Genomic DNA, 11,851 nt, shown 5'->3' with positions numbered 1-11,851 from the left:
TGTCAACATTTACGACGGATATCACACTATTGTTGCTCATCTTGTTTCACCGTCCATACTTTAGCCTTTTAATTTTTGCTCCAGTCGAGCTTAGTTACAACAGTGGACGATTGAAGGTTCGAACTCCAGGTGTAGGATGCCAAGTTTGCAGCTTGCGGGTATTTGATTTCTGAATTATTAGGGTCTGTAACCGAAAGATGCAGTGCCAGGTTTTATCGATACTCAGTACCTTAACTTTTAGAGCACTATTAGAAACAGTGCTAGGAGTTTGTGATATGTCTGTGTACCAGCAAGTGTCAAATTCAGAGAAATGGAACTCTGTTACCTGGAGATACCTTAAAAAGGTCCCGGAAAATTCGACATTACGATGTGGAGGACAATGTCTAAGGATGGGGAATGACTGCAAGGCGTTTGCCATCTACAGTCACAATTACGATTACTGTGTTCTTCTCGGTGGATTTGCCCAACTGAATCACACGGTGTGGATGAACCCCTATGGAGGCTGGAGTGTTTACCACGAACTGAATGGTAAGCATTTTGAGTAGTTCGTATTTGTTACAGCTGCTATATGCTACTGACGTCAACTACTTTAATCTTACAACAGATATGTTCAACTTTACAGACATATTCCCGAATATTTCATTTGTTCTCTAGGCTAACTTCCTCTCCGGCCGTACGTGGGAAGGCCTGTCAGCAACCTGAGGATGGTTGTGGGTTTTCCCTGGACGGTTTCCTCCCACCATAATGCGGGCTGCCATATAAATTAAAAATTTTTGAGTATGGCGTGAACAGTTACAAGGGTACATCTATGCATGGCGATCCATTTATTCTATTTATTTGGTATAAATAGAATAAATGGATCGCCATGCATAGATGTACCCTTGTAACTGTCAAATCGTCGAAAGCTGAATATGAATTCAGAGTGTTCTTTATTTTCTGGAAACAGAGAGGCTGGAAATGCCTGTGTTCCGGGTATCGGCTGGTAACGGTGTATCCGTGTACAACTCTTGGCTAACGGGGGCACCCTCAAGCCTCAGTGAGACGAGCATCTCACGGGACCTAGATCTCAGCTCACCCCTCAGTGACTTCTACAAACACCCGCTCGTCGACGACTGGAAGAACTGGGGCATCACAGAGGTGAATAGTCTCATTGTTTTACATATCTGGCTTATTTTACGTATCGATATACAGAAAGGATTTTTTAAAATTTATTTATTTTTTATTTGTCGTTTTGTCATATACATGCCTCAAAGTCTCCTTCATAATACGGTGCAGGTTTTTCGCAGCATTCATTACGGGATATGTTTATAGCTGTTCGATAGTTTATTTTAATGAATCTTTTACCTGCGTTCGTCTATGATGTCAGCCAATGATGTCATAGATGTTTAATTCGTCTGCCTGCCAGCAACTTCACAGGGATTTAGATTAAATTTTATGGACAGGTTGGCCTAGAGCCAAGGACAAGTATCTTACGATTCTTCACCAATGTAAGATAGAATATTGAAGTAAATATAATACTGCCCCTTTGTTCGAATTCAGGATTCGGGGTTCTTCCCTTTTTTCTGTGGATCAAGATCTCGGAATGCCTTCTGGTTTATTTCTTTATATTCTTTTACGACCTGCATTTGTACCTCAGAATTCTTCACTAAAACGACAACAGACAGATTTATTTGTATATAATTTAATTTTTCCGAATTTGCGTTCGTCAGGCGTTATCCGATTGGTCCAATTTCTGCGTTTATACTCCAATAAACCGCAAAAAAATGAAGCCAAGCGCACATAGGACTACATTTTCTAAGAATAGAACCGAAAGAGACTGAAAGCTCGTCATGCAAAATGAGAAACAGAACAGGGGCAACAAAACAAATTCTGAGAATAGACTTTGAGTGAGTGAGTGAGTGCTTGGGGATTAACGTCGTACTCAACAATTTTTCAGTCATATGACGACAAAGGCAGCCTTAGAGTGCATGTGATGTCCTTAGAGTGCATGTGATGTGCCTCCTTGTTGCAGGACGGATTTCCACCGCTCTTTGATCTAGTGCTGCTTCTCTGAGACGCCTTACCGAAGGTATGTAAGTCGCCCCGCCCGAGCCATTATACTGATACGGGTCAACCAGCCGTTGCAGTATCCCCTTCATGCTGAACACCAAAAGAGGAAGATACAACTTCCTCTTTCAAGGTCTTAGGTGTGACTTGACCCAGGATTCACCCTGGATTTACCGCTCCCGAAGCGGGTGCACTACCAACTGTGTCGGGGCCGGTAATTAGCCCTGGAGGAATTAAGACTGTTAAACAGTCATGCCCACCTCCATAGGATCACATGCTATGCACAGCTGAGTGCAAGTGACGTCACCAAAACAATCCAGTTTGATCAAAATCGATGTGGAAGAGTTTTTATTTTAGGTCGAAGGCAAAGCGGTAAAACTACGGTTAGGCTACCCTGACACGAACATTATTTCTATTCTATTACCTTGGTAGCAGCAAAATGTTTTCGTAATTATAACAAAAACGCCATTTCGGTATTGATTAACAGCTAAAAGCGCCCCCAGTTTCCCTGACACGTTGTTTTCGTTCAACCGAACGTTCTAGAGGGGCGTGACCTAATTCTGGACGAAAGCATGATGTGTTTTAAAGGGGGTGTTAAAATGCGATGCTAAATATTACGGACGTGCTTCATGACTAGAACAGAATAATAAAAAGAATACGTTTGTTTCTCGAAAACAATTCCCACTATAAAATATAGCACTATGAAATAAAACATCTGCAGGGTTGCTTTCACATTTTCCCGCTTTCAGCTAAGGCGCTGTTATCAGGGTAGGCTTTGTTGAGACGGGCACAGTGTCAAACATCGACCACACTAAAAGTGAGCCGGGGAGGTCGCTCGTTGCTGGCAGTGAGAGTTCGCGGCTCTGCCTGACACAGCTAAAGGAACTGAAAACCTCTGGCATCAACGGCAATGTATTGGCGGCATTCAGACAAGAGCGTTTGCGGAGAGAAAGCATGGGTAAACTGATTGAACATTTTGAAAAAAAGAACAACAGTTTAACACGGATAAACATCAAACAAGGATTGAGAGTTGAAAAGGACGATCTGCAGCCAGTCCGCTATCCTGAGGATGTGAAGTTGATGTGAACTGTGCTGTTATTTATTGTTGCTTTGTTGAACAACACTCCAAAACTTTGAGGCGTGACTGAAAACTGGGATTTTGCCATTTGGGTGGTATTGTTACTGTTACGTGTAACATTACAGTCGACACCGTGGCTGACATGGGAGTATTTTCACTCAACGGCATCTTCATTTTGAGCATTTTCTGATAACACACTTGAACCATGCAGGACATTGCTAATTTCACGGCGTTAAGAAAAGGACGGTTTGGTGACATAACTCTGTACACTGGATTCATTGCGGTGGCTTGTTACAGACATAACCTCCATCACAGAAACCCCGGCATCAGCAAGAACTGTGGCTATTGTAGCCCGGACGCAGTGATTCGTGTACCAGCGGTTAAGTTTTGTCTCGCGGGAAATATCAGACATCATGGAACCGATCGTTTTGTGACTGTTATGTGCACAACTGCCGTCAGCTTCTAAATTTAGCTTGCCACTGTTTACATATGCTGAGTTCAGGGCCTGCTGTCTGCCTCTGCCTTAGAATGTTCCAGAATACTCTCAGTTCGGGGCCTGTTTGTTTACAACAAGTGTTCAGGAATTTTCTTATTCTAGAAAATTCCACCTGTCTATATAAGACCTATGAAAGCAGGTCAAAAGAGGAGAAAGGAGAATTATTGAGAGTTTTGGATGCTTTCGCTGTGTGTGACTTTAGTAGGCCTTTTGTGCTGATTTTTGGTGTCTTTATAGCCTCTGGCTTTGTTATATCATATCTCCACAGAGCACTTGTTCAGTCTGAACTTGTATATTTAATTTGTGCTCTTGTGTACACAGTGCTTATTAGTACACGGACCCTGTCTGTGGAATTTTGTGTATATTTCGTCATACACTCAGTTATACTGTGGATTTTCCCTCTTATGAATATTGCCTCTCTGCATTTATGCCTGTATGGTTTTCAGCATTGTGGAATATATGCGTCCGTTTGGACTTGACACCGTTGTACATGTAAGTACTTTAGTATTTGTATGGATACTGCTATCCTTCTTGTTAAACTTAAGTATTTTAGTATTTGTAAAAGTCTTGTTATCTGTTCGTGTTAAACCTAATAAATCGTTGTAAAGTAAAATCTGCTGGTTTTGGTTACTTTTTTGTGGGGCGAAACTGTCGTGTATTTCGAACAAGCCATCTCTTTATAATACAGGCAGTTTGGGTCGTAACATGACCCATTGGTTGATTGTCATACCATGGTTTGTGGTCAACTGGGACGTTTAGGAGAGTCCGCTCAAAGAAAGACTCGCATGAAGAAATATCAAGTGGATATGTAAAAAAAAACAACTTTTCGTGAAACCATTATTATCCCTTATTGTGTAGCATTCAAACATCCCTATGGGCTTTAAATTATCTGTAACCTGATACTTTTCTCCTTTAAAATAAACGTTCGCTTTGACAGAAAAAAATAGCCATTTTGTTTCTTTGTTTGTATTTGTCGTTTGCTTTATTCAGTGTAAATAACAACCTCTATCCACCCATAGAACTACAATAGACCCATAGTCCAGAAGTCAAACGCTTCTGTCTCGTGATCGGGGTATCTTACGACACAGATAATGTAGATTTGGCACGATGCCAAGCAGTGCGCTGTATGTAGTAAAAAGGGAGCGAAGGGTAATAGAAAAAATATTTATTTGGGGTAGTTCAGAGTCGTTCGTTTTTATTTATGTATTTGATTGGTGTTTAGCGCCGTGTTAAGTATTTTTTCACTTGTCTTGCCGATCAGCTTTACGGGCTGTGGAAGCCTGGTCGCCGCTCCTCAGGTACCTGGCAAACCTCTTGGTGTTAAAGAACAACGAGAGCTGGAGTTGAAGCAAGGAGAGCTGGATTCGAACTCGTGAAGTGGAACTTTAACCACCTCAGCGCATCCGGAACCAGGTTAGGATCGTGAGTCAAATACCAATAAGGATTTGTTTGTTTAACGATATAATTTTATTATTTACAGGTCATCTTTTCGCTGTACACAAACAGTCACGAGGTTGTCCGTCTGCGCTTCAGTGGTTCAGGGACAAGCAAGACCTCCTGGTTCTCCCTCAGCAACCTTCTCTCTTCACCGTGGACAGATCTGGATGTTAACGCTGAAGTCAACTACTTTACCATATCTCTCGAAAATTATAAAGACCAGTAGGTGTATAAAGAAAAATTGTATTTATATACCACGCCTGATGCAACCCCCAAAATGTTAATACAACAGCTTTTAGGGGGTTTCGCTGGCTCAGATGGGCCATTCTGTGGGACCATCGGGCTCTTGACCATTGACTTTGGGCGTTCAAATCCAACTGTTGCTCTTAAAACAAATGTTGCTGGGTTACTCTGGGCGCTTCGGTTTTTCCCAGGCATAAACTTTACGCTTTGAAAGCGATTAATTATCGAGTTTCGCTTTACAAGCTATACAGTTCAGTTAATTCACCCATCGCCCAAGGGGTTAATCACTTCACAGTCGAAGGCGTATTTATTTGCTCAGAGAACAGAAGATTTAGGTCTTCTTCAGACGTGTAACGAGTGAGAAAGACGGCATGCGGGATATTTGTATCGTTGGATAATGACTAATAACACCTGACTATTGTTTATTTCCTCTGAGAGACTACCATTCAAAATGCCTTAAACCGCCATTAAATATTTACTTAGATTTTTTTCAACCCTATAAACCTCCTCTTGACACAGCTTCTGCACGTCTCCATTACCGAAAGAAAGGTGACATCACGTTTACTCTAGCTTTCTAACGTCGAAGATATATTCCGTATAACAATTTTAAGCAGTAGACTATGCCGGATAAATGTTGTAGACCTCGGCGAAGAAGGCCCAATTGATGAATAAGCTTCTCGGAAGTTGAACATACTGGAAGAATATTTCTTCCACTGCTTGAACTATTGATACAGTAGGCTTACTATATCATTTACAAGGAACTCTAGCGACCCTATTTCAATAGCCTAGCTGCAGATGTACGGCTGAAGTATTTCTGGTTCAGATCATAACTTCCGGAGGGGTTGTGATGGTGATTTGACCCCATATTAAATGCTTTCAAAACTATAATAGGATTGTTGTACAACTAGATTCATGCTCAGTTCTGAAGCAAACGGCAGTTAACTTAAGTACTGCTAAGGCCGATCTAGGCATTCGATTTTCGCTGGATTTTATGCTTCAGTTTTGTAGTGGTGGCTTCTGAGATGACAGCAGTGCTGACCTAGTTATCACGAAATTCAGATATATTATAAAAGATAACAGAAACACACATCTCTTGTATGCGAAAAAGACGAAGAAGCAAATTTAATTCTACAACTCTAATAAAGTCAGAGAAATGTAGTAGTTAATTCTGCATTATCATATGTCACTTCATGGAGTGAATGGGTAAAGGCTACATCACAGCACTCTGACATGTCTCATAGCAATGTGTTTGATTGGATAAAGTTCTAAAGATGGCTGCCTCGGCTCACAACAGCCATTTGTACAGTGCTCTTCATGTTATTCGGTGAAATCTCATGAAAATAATAAGGTATGATACCTTTTTAGAAAGCGTAAGTATCCTGCTTTCGATTGAAATATGTTTCTCTACCATTTAAACCTACTACTGTAGCGTACATGGAAGTGAACTATAGCTGACTTCCTTTGAAACATCAATCAAGCAAATATATTTTCTTTCAGGTTTATGATATCATTAACCCTACCATAGTATAGTATCTTCACTAGTATCAAATGTGTTCCGCTATCATTTAGTTTTATAACGAATTCTGTAAGAAAAAGTCGGAACAAAAAATCTCGACACATAAACATTTACATATATTCAAGGCAAGTCAAAATGATAAAAAAAGGATATTGCATCGTGTTTGAAAGGAAAAACAAATAAACGATAAACTATTCTTAAACAGACTGAGAAACAAAATTCCGTAGTGAAAAGTGCTGGTGATGAATATCTCATTACATATCACTTCAAGATTTATCTTTGTTTTCCAGCTATAGGAAGTTTTATATCAACTCACATTTTGGTGGATGCCACGTGGACGAAGGATGGTTGTTGGTGCTGGACGGGTCAGACGTCTGTAGCTGGACCTTTAAGACAGCTTATCCCACTTTTCATTATGCTCTTGGTAGTCAGATGGGTCGGTGGGCTGATGGTAAGCTTCGTGTCGGTCAGAAGCTTTTTCCGCATGCATTCTTCTTTCTTTTATTTACTTATTTGACTGGTGTTTTATGCTGTACTCAAGAATATTTCACTAATACGATGGCGACCAGCACTGTGGTGAGAGGAAATTGGACAGAACCTGTCCTTCTTATACTTGATACTTCTATAATGTTTTTGTGGAAGGATTGATGAAAGGTGACTTATATTATATGAAGATTGAAAAACTTATTTGTACTTTTACGTTATTAGAGATTATCTCAAACTAAAATAGTATACAAACCATCCCATTTCAAAACTCCTTTCACTAATATAAACTTAAAAGCACTTATAGCTAGTAACGGTCAAACGGAACCTGAAAACTGTCATTTCCATTTCGATAAACAATTCCACTGGTTGGTATATGGATGCATAAAGAGCTCCATTAAAAGCGCACTTAAATAGCTACGGCATCACATGAAGGCTAGATGTGAGAGTATTAAAGTGGTATGTAGGCCTAAATGTTTATTTAATGATACCAGAAGCCAATAATAGAAGATAAGAGTGACGAAGACATGTACAATAAGCCCGCGTGACAAACGACGATCAAATGTGCATGGCATGTTAGATCGGCCTTGAATGCGTGTCTGCTCCAAAATGTCGACTGGTCATATATAGTCACGTAATATTTGAATATAAGGCAGTAATGTGGGTTTTGTACTCACTCTTGGTCACCATTTTAATCGATCCATGCCTCATTATTACATTACACTTACGAGCCTCTAGACATGTTACAGCTATCGATCTCGTTTGTTCCCAAATGAAATTCGCCTTACACCAAGATATATTTACGTGTAGACTAACAATAGCGCCCCAATTAAATCAATAACAAATAAATCGTTATACACAATAGCTCTAATAGCATGGCTGCCAATACTAACATTAAACTAACATTAAGCTGCATTATTTATGAAGATATAGCATATTAACTTTTTATGACGTAGTCACTTGTATGACCCTGTAAATAGCCAACTGTTAACTGCCAACCGCCAACTTAGTTATTTCACGTTACAAAATACGTGTAGCTGATGCCCAAGTGTAGTGCATCTATGCGTCGAAACAGACATTCGTATACCAGTCGTCAGCCTTTAAGGACGTTCCAGGTCAATAATTGCAAGGCCATTGATCAAAACGACGTATAACACCAAAGAACTAGAAAGTACAAAAATAGGACGGAATCAAGCAAAGAGAAGAAGTCAGCAGTTTAATGATGTTGGAAAGACGCAAGGTATGGTCTAAACGACTGAATGGAATCAGTATTCTGCCATGCTAGAATACCATCAAACCTTTCAAAAAGCATATTAGTTTAAATATACTTCCTATACAGTACTAAACAAAGTCCAAAGTAACATTCTTCATATCTCAAAAGTACCTCGAAAATCTGTATCTTATGTGTCGACATGTCAACTTTCTTATTTCTTTCAGCAAACCAGATTGGAAGTGCGGACGACCTTGTGATATCTGTTCTTATTCAGATGTGAAAGATATGCATCTTCAATAGACTCAATAACAACATATGCAGCATCATCGACTATGATGACTTTATTGATTTAGAATCCTTTGACTTTAGAATGATTGTATAGGATTTCATGATCGCAGTGATGTCCAATGCAATTTTAGCATATGCATTTTTCTTGATTGTTTGATTTCTTGGTTTGTTATCAATGTCCTATCAAAAAAATCCCACACCTATTTGGAAGCAGTCAGGTTAATCGATATTTGGCATGCTATTGACGAACTTTCCCACATGTAACGTACAGATAGGCACACCTCAATGCTGGAAGACAAGTGACCTTCAAAGAACTTAGACTGTGCAAATGGTCACACGAGCTGGCGTCGTCGTCTGCTGATTGGTCACCAAGGTCACAAAAGCTAGCATGGTCGTCTGCAGATTGTCGGCAACGTCACACAGGTATTGAGAACGGGGCATCTAAATTCAGACAAGCACAGCAAGTATGGACCTAGAAACAGCAGAAACAATAATCTTGCACCAGAGAAGGAAGCCTAACAGTCAACTGTGAATCTCATTGTGAATCTCACTGAATCACGGTGAGTCGTAATCTGAAAGCCGCCATGTTTATTTCTGTGGGCACAGATAAGAGAGAGTGTCTTGATAACGTGTTGTATACCTGTCTTGATCAGTACATGCTATTGCTGACTTTAACAACTGTTTAAACTTTATGAAAAAAAAACTAAAATTGTGTATCAGGAATATAGCCAGTGCAATTTTAGACCAAAAGTGTTACTGACGAATCCACCTGTTCATAAAATGTATTATTTATTAAATAAATCTATGCTCTATATAATTTGAAATTTCATTTCAAAAAATATTTTGAAGTGAGATTCGCGGTTGCTTTTATGCACGTCACAGAGAACTTTTAACAGCGTGAACATGTTTTGATGTTAGTGTTTATTAAATTTGATGACAACACCTTATACCTGTGCATAACGTCTAATAGAAATTGCGTTCAACACCACCGCAATATTTTTATCTAATTCTGCTTAATCCGTGATGACAGGGAACTGAAGTTGGTACTTTTAAAGCTTTACATGTCGGGGAATGGCCAGAAAGAATGAAGCCCTAATAGAGGTAAATGGACAAGAGGCCAGATTTTAACGGTTACGCTTACGGTTCAACGGTACTCTGTGCTTACCTTATTGGTCAAGATTTCCTATGTTTTTCTAGGCACCAAAAAATAAAGAGCTGCTCAGAATAGGCAAAGTTTATTGACTTATTATTTCCTTATTTGTTTATTTGTTTACTTATTTGTTTATATTTACTTTCTTATTTATTAGTGTTTTGGGGAAACATTTCTAGCTAGATATACTAGACAAACCTGAAAACCTTGAAATTTAAAATCCGACTGGTCAAGATCCTGTAGATTTCAGAAAAAGGCAATAGTTTCTCAGCTCGACTACGAATGCATCGGAGATTAAGTAAAAATACGACACCTAAATCTGATAACCTACAGTGAACAGTGTATATGTTTTGGCATGGTACTTTCAGCGTGCACCGTGGAACGCGAAATGTCCACAAGGCTAGTTCTTTACCAGACTATACCAATATAAAATCACAACACTACTGAGAGTAAGCGGTAGAGCGTCGACAACAGGTCGATAACTGGCAAATGGTCCAGTGCATCATGGGTCAAAGCAGAATTAGTTTCCAATTAAGCAAGGAATTCGAGTAATATACTACCGCTTACTAGGATAGCACTAGATGAAAAGAGAATGAAATTCAAAGACGAAATCATACAGGCTAACTAATTGTGATCTTTAGTAGCAAAATCATGCCACTGGACTGATTTCAAAGTTTAAATGATTCCAAGCATGCAGCTGTTTGTAAAGCTATGTCTCTGTAACTCTGAACTTATCGACTAGTTAGCATTCCACTTATCATGAATTGTCTTCACAAATGCATGCGAATTGTTCAGAATCACGCATAGCGTGACGCATATCGTCACTCAATAGTAGACCTATCAAAGCCGAATGAACGACAGAAAATACACAGTATGTTGACAATGCCCTGTTTCTTTCAACCAGAAACAAAACATAAACCATCCTCTAAACGCTGGTGTTCCTTCCATTAGCTGGGCAAAAGAAGACAATTTATAATTTAAAATTTACCATGTTAGCGATTACAAAAACGACAATCGGAGGGATGATGAGATAAAATTGTGCTTTTGCGTCATAGATACAAATCTATTGATTAACATCATTGTTAACTGCTTGCTTGTTTGCTAGCTAACGGCACTGTTGTTTCCAACATCATTCAAACCAATCACCACTGTCTCTGTGTTGTAGAAGACTTGTTTGTTAAGCAACACAGTAGTCAACGTCCCTATATCTTACTGGAACAGCATGATGGTGTCCACCCAGTTATCTTTGACTGACTCCGTGTGGACAAAAATTAGGCTTATTCCTGTATACTGAGTGGCAGTGAAGATTTATAAATAAATTCTGAATCATCTGTTTTATGAATTTATTTTGCCTATTGTTGTTGAACGCCATGCTGAGGAATTTTTCGCTTATAGGACGGCGGTGTGTGATGACTTAAATCTGCGTCACAAGTTGTTAGTTTAAAAAATAGTTTGTCAAGGATACTTCATCAAAACTAGTTTGTCAAGGATACTCCATCAAACTAGTTTGTCAAGGATACTCCATCAAACGCCTTCATTCTAAGTTTCTCAAATTTTACAATGAGCTTAACACTCTCGTTGGCAGGTATGGACAGAGCGTTCAGATCTCTGGATCTGCATTGTGATCAATCCACATAGACGGCGCTGTTATCCTTATGTACATAACTATTGCGTACCATTGTATTTAACAACACAGATGGCGCTGGTTGCCGAGTGTAACCGTCTATCTTGTAGACAGCTTTTATACAGACCAGCATGTCATGTGTAACATCATAGATGGCGAATCTTGTAGTATGAGATCCTTACATATTAACGGGAAAGACGTAATCGTCCGTTACTTTCGAATCACAATCTGTTCGGTTAAGGTCTGTAACGCTCGTCATTTTCGAACTGTATCTCGG

General features: G+C 39.4%; 1 protein-coding gene across 1 annotated transcript; it reads left to right on the top strand.

The window, feature by feature from the left end:
* The first annotated feature begins 242 nt into the window (after positions 1-242).
* On the top strand, positions 243-9,786 carry LOC135467054 (uncharacterized). The gene is made up of 5 exons (XM_064744814.1): positions 243-528; positions 947-1,137; positions 5,101-5,279; positions 7,107-7,267; positions 8,737-9,786. Exons 1-5 carry the CDS (start codon positions 276-278, stop codon positions 8,790-8,792), a joined length of 840 nt encoding a protein of 279 aa, XP_064600884.1. The 5' UTR covers positions 243-275; the 3' UTR covers positions 8,793-9,786.
* The last annotated feature ends 2,065 nt before the right edge of the window (positions 9,787-11,851 follow it).

The sequence above is a fragment of the Liolophura sinensis genome, chromosome 6, assembly GCF_032854445.1.
Source record: "Liolophura sinensis isolate JHLJ2023 chromosome 6, CUHK_Ljap_v2, whole genome shotgun sequence".
Lineage (NCBI taxonomy): Eukaryota > Metazoa > Mollusca > Polyplacophora > Chitonida > Chitonidae > Liolophura > Liolophura sinensis.
Note: the sequence above shows the minus strand (reverse complement) of the source record. Positions and strands in the feature narration are given on the sequence as shown.

What these genes read in the sequence shown, in the direction of transcription:
- LOC135467054 (XM_064744814.1), top strand. Translation starts at nt 276, where the DNA reads ATGTCTGTGTACCAGCAAGTGTCAAATTCAGAGAAATGGAACTCTGTT. An exon ending in CTCGAAAATTATAAAGACCA is followed by an intron (nt 5,280 to 7,106) that starts GTAGGTGTATAA and finishes TTTGTTTTCCAG; the next exon opens with CTATAGGAAGTTTTATATCA. An exon ending in GATGGGTCGGTGGGCTGATG is followed by an intron (nt 7,268 to 8,736) that starts GTAAGCTTCGTG and finishes TATTTCTTTCAG; the next exon opens with CAAACCAGATTGGAAGTGCG.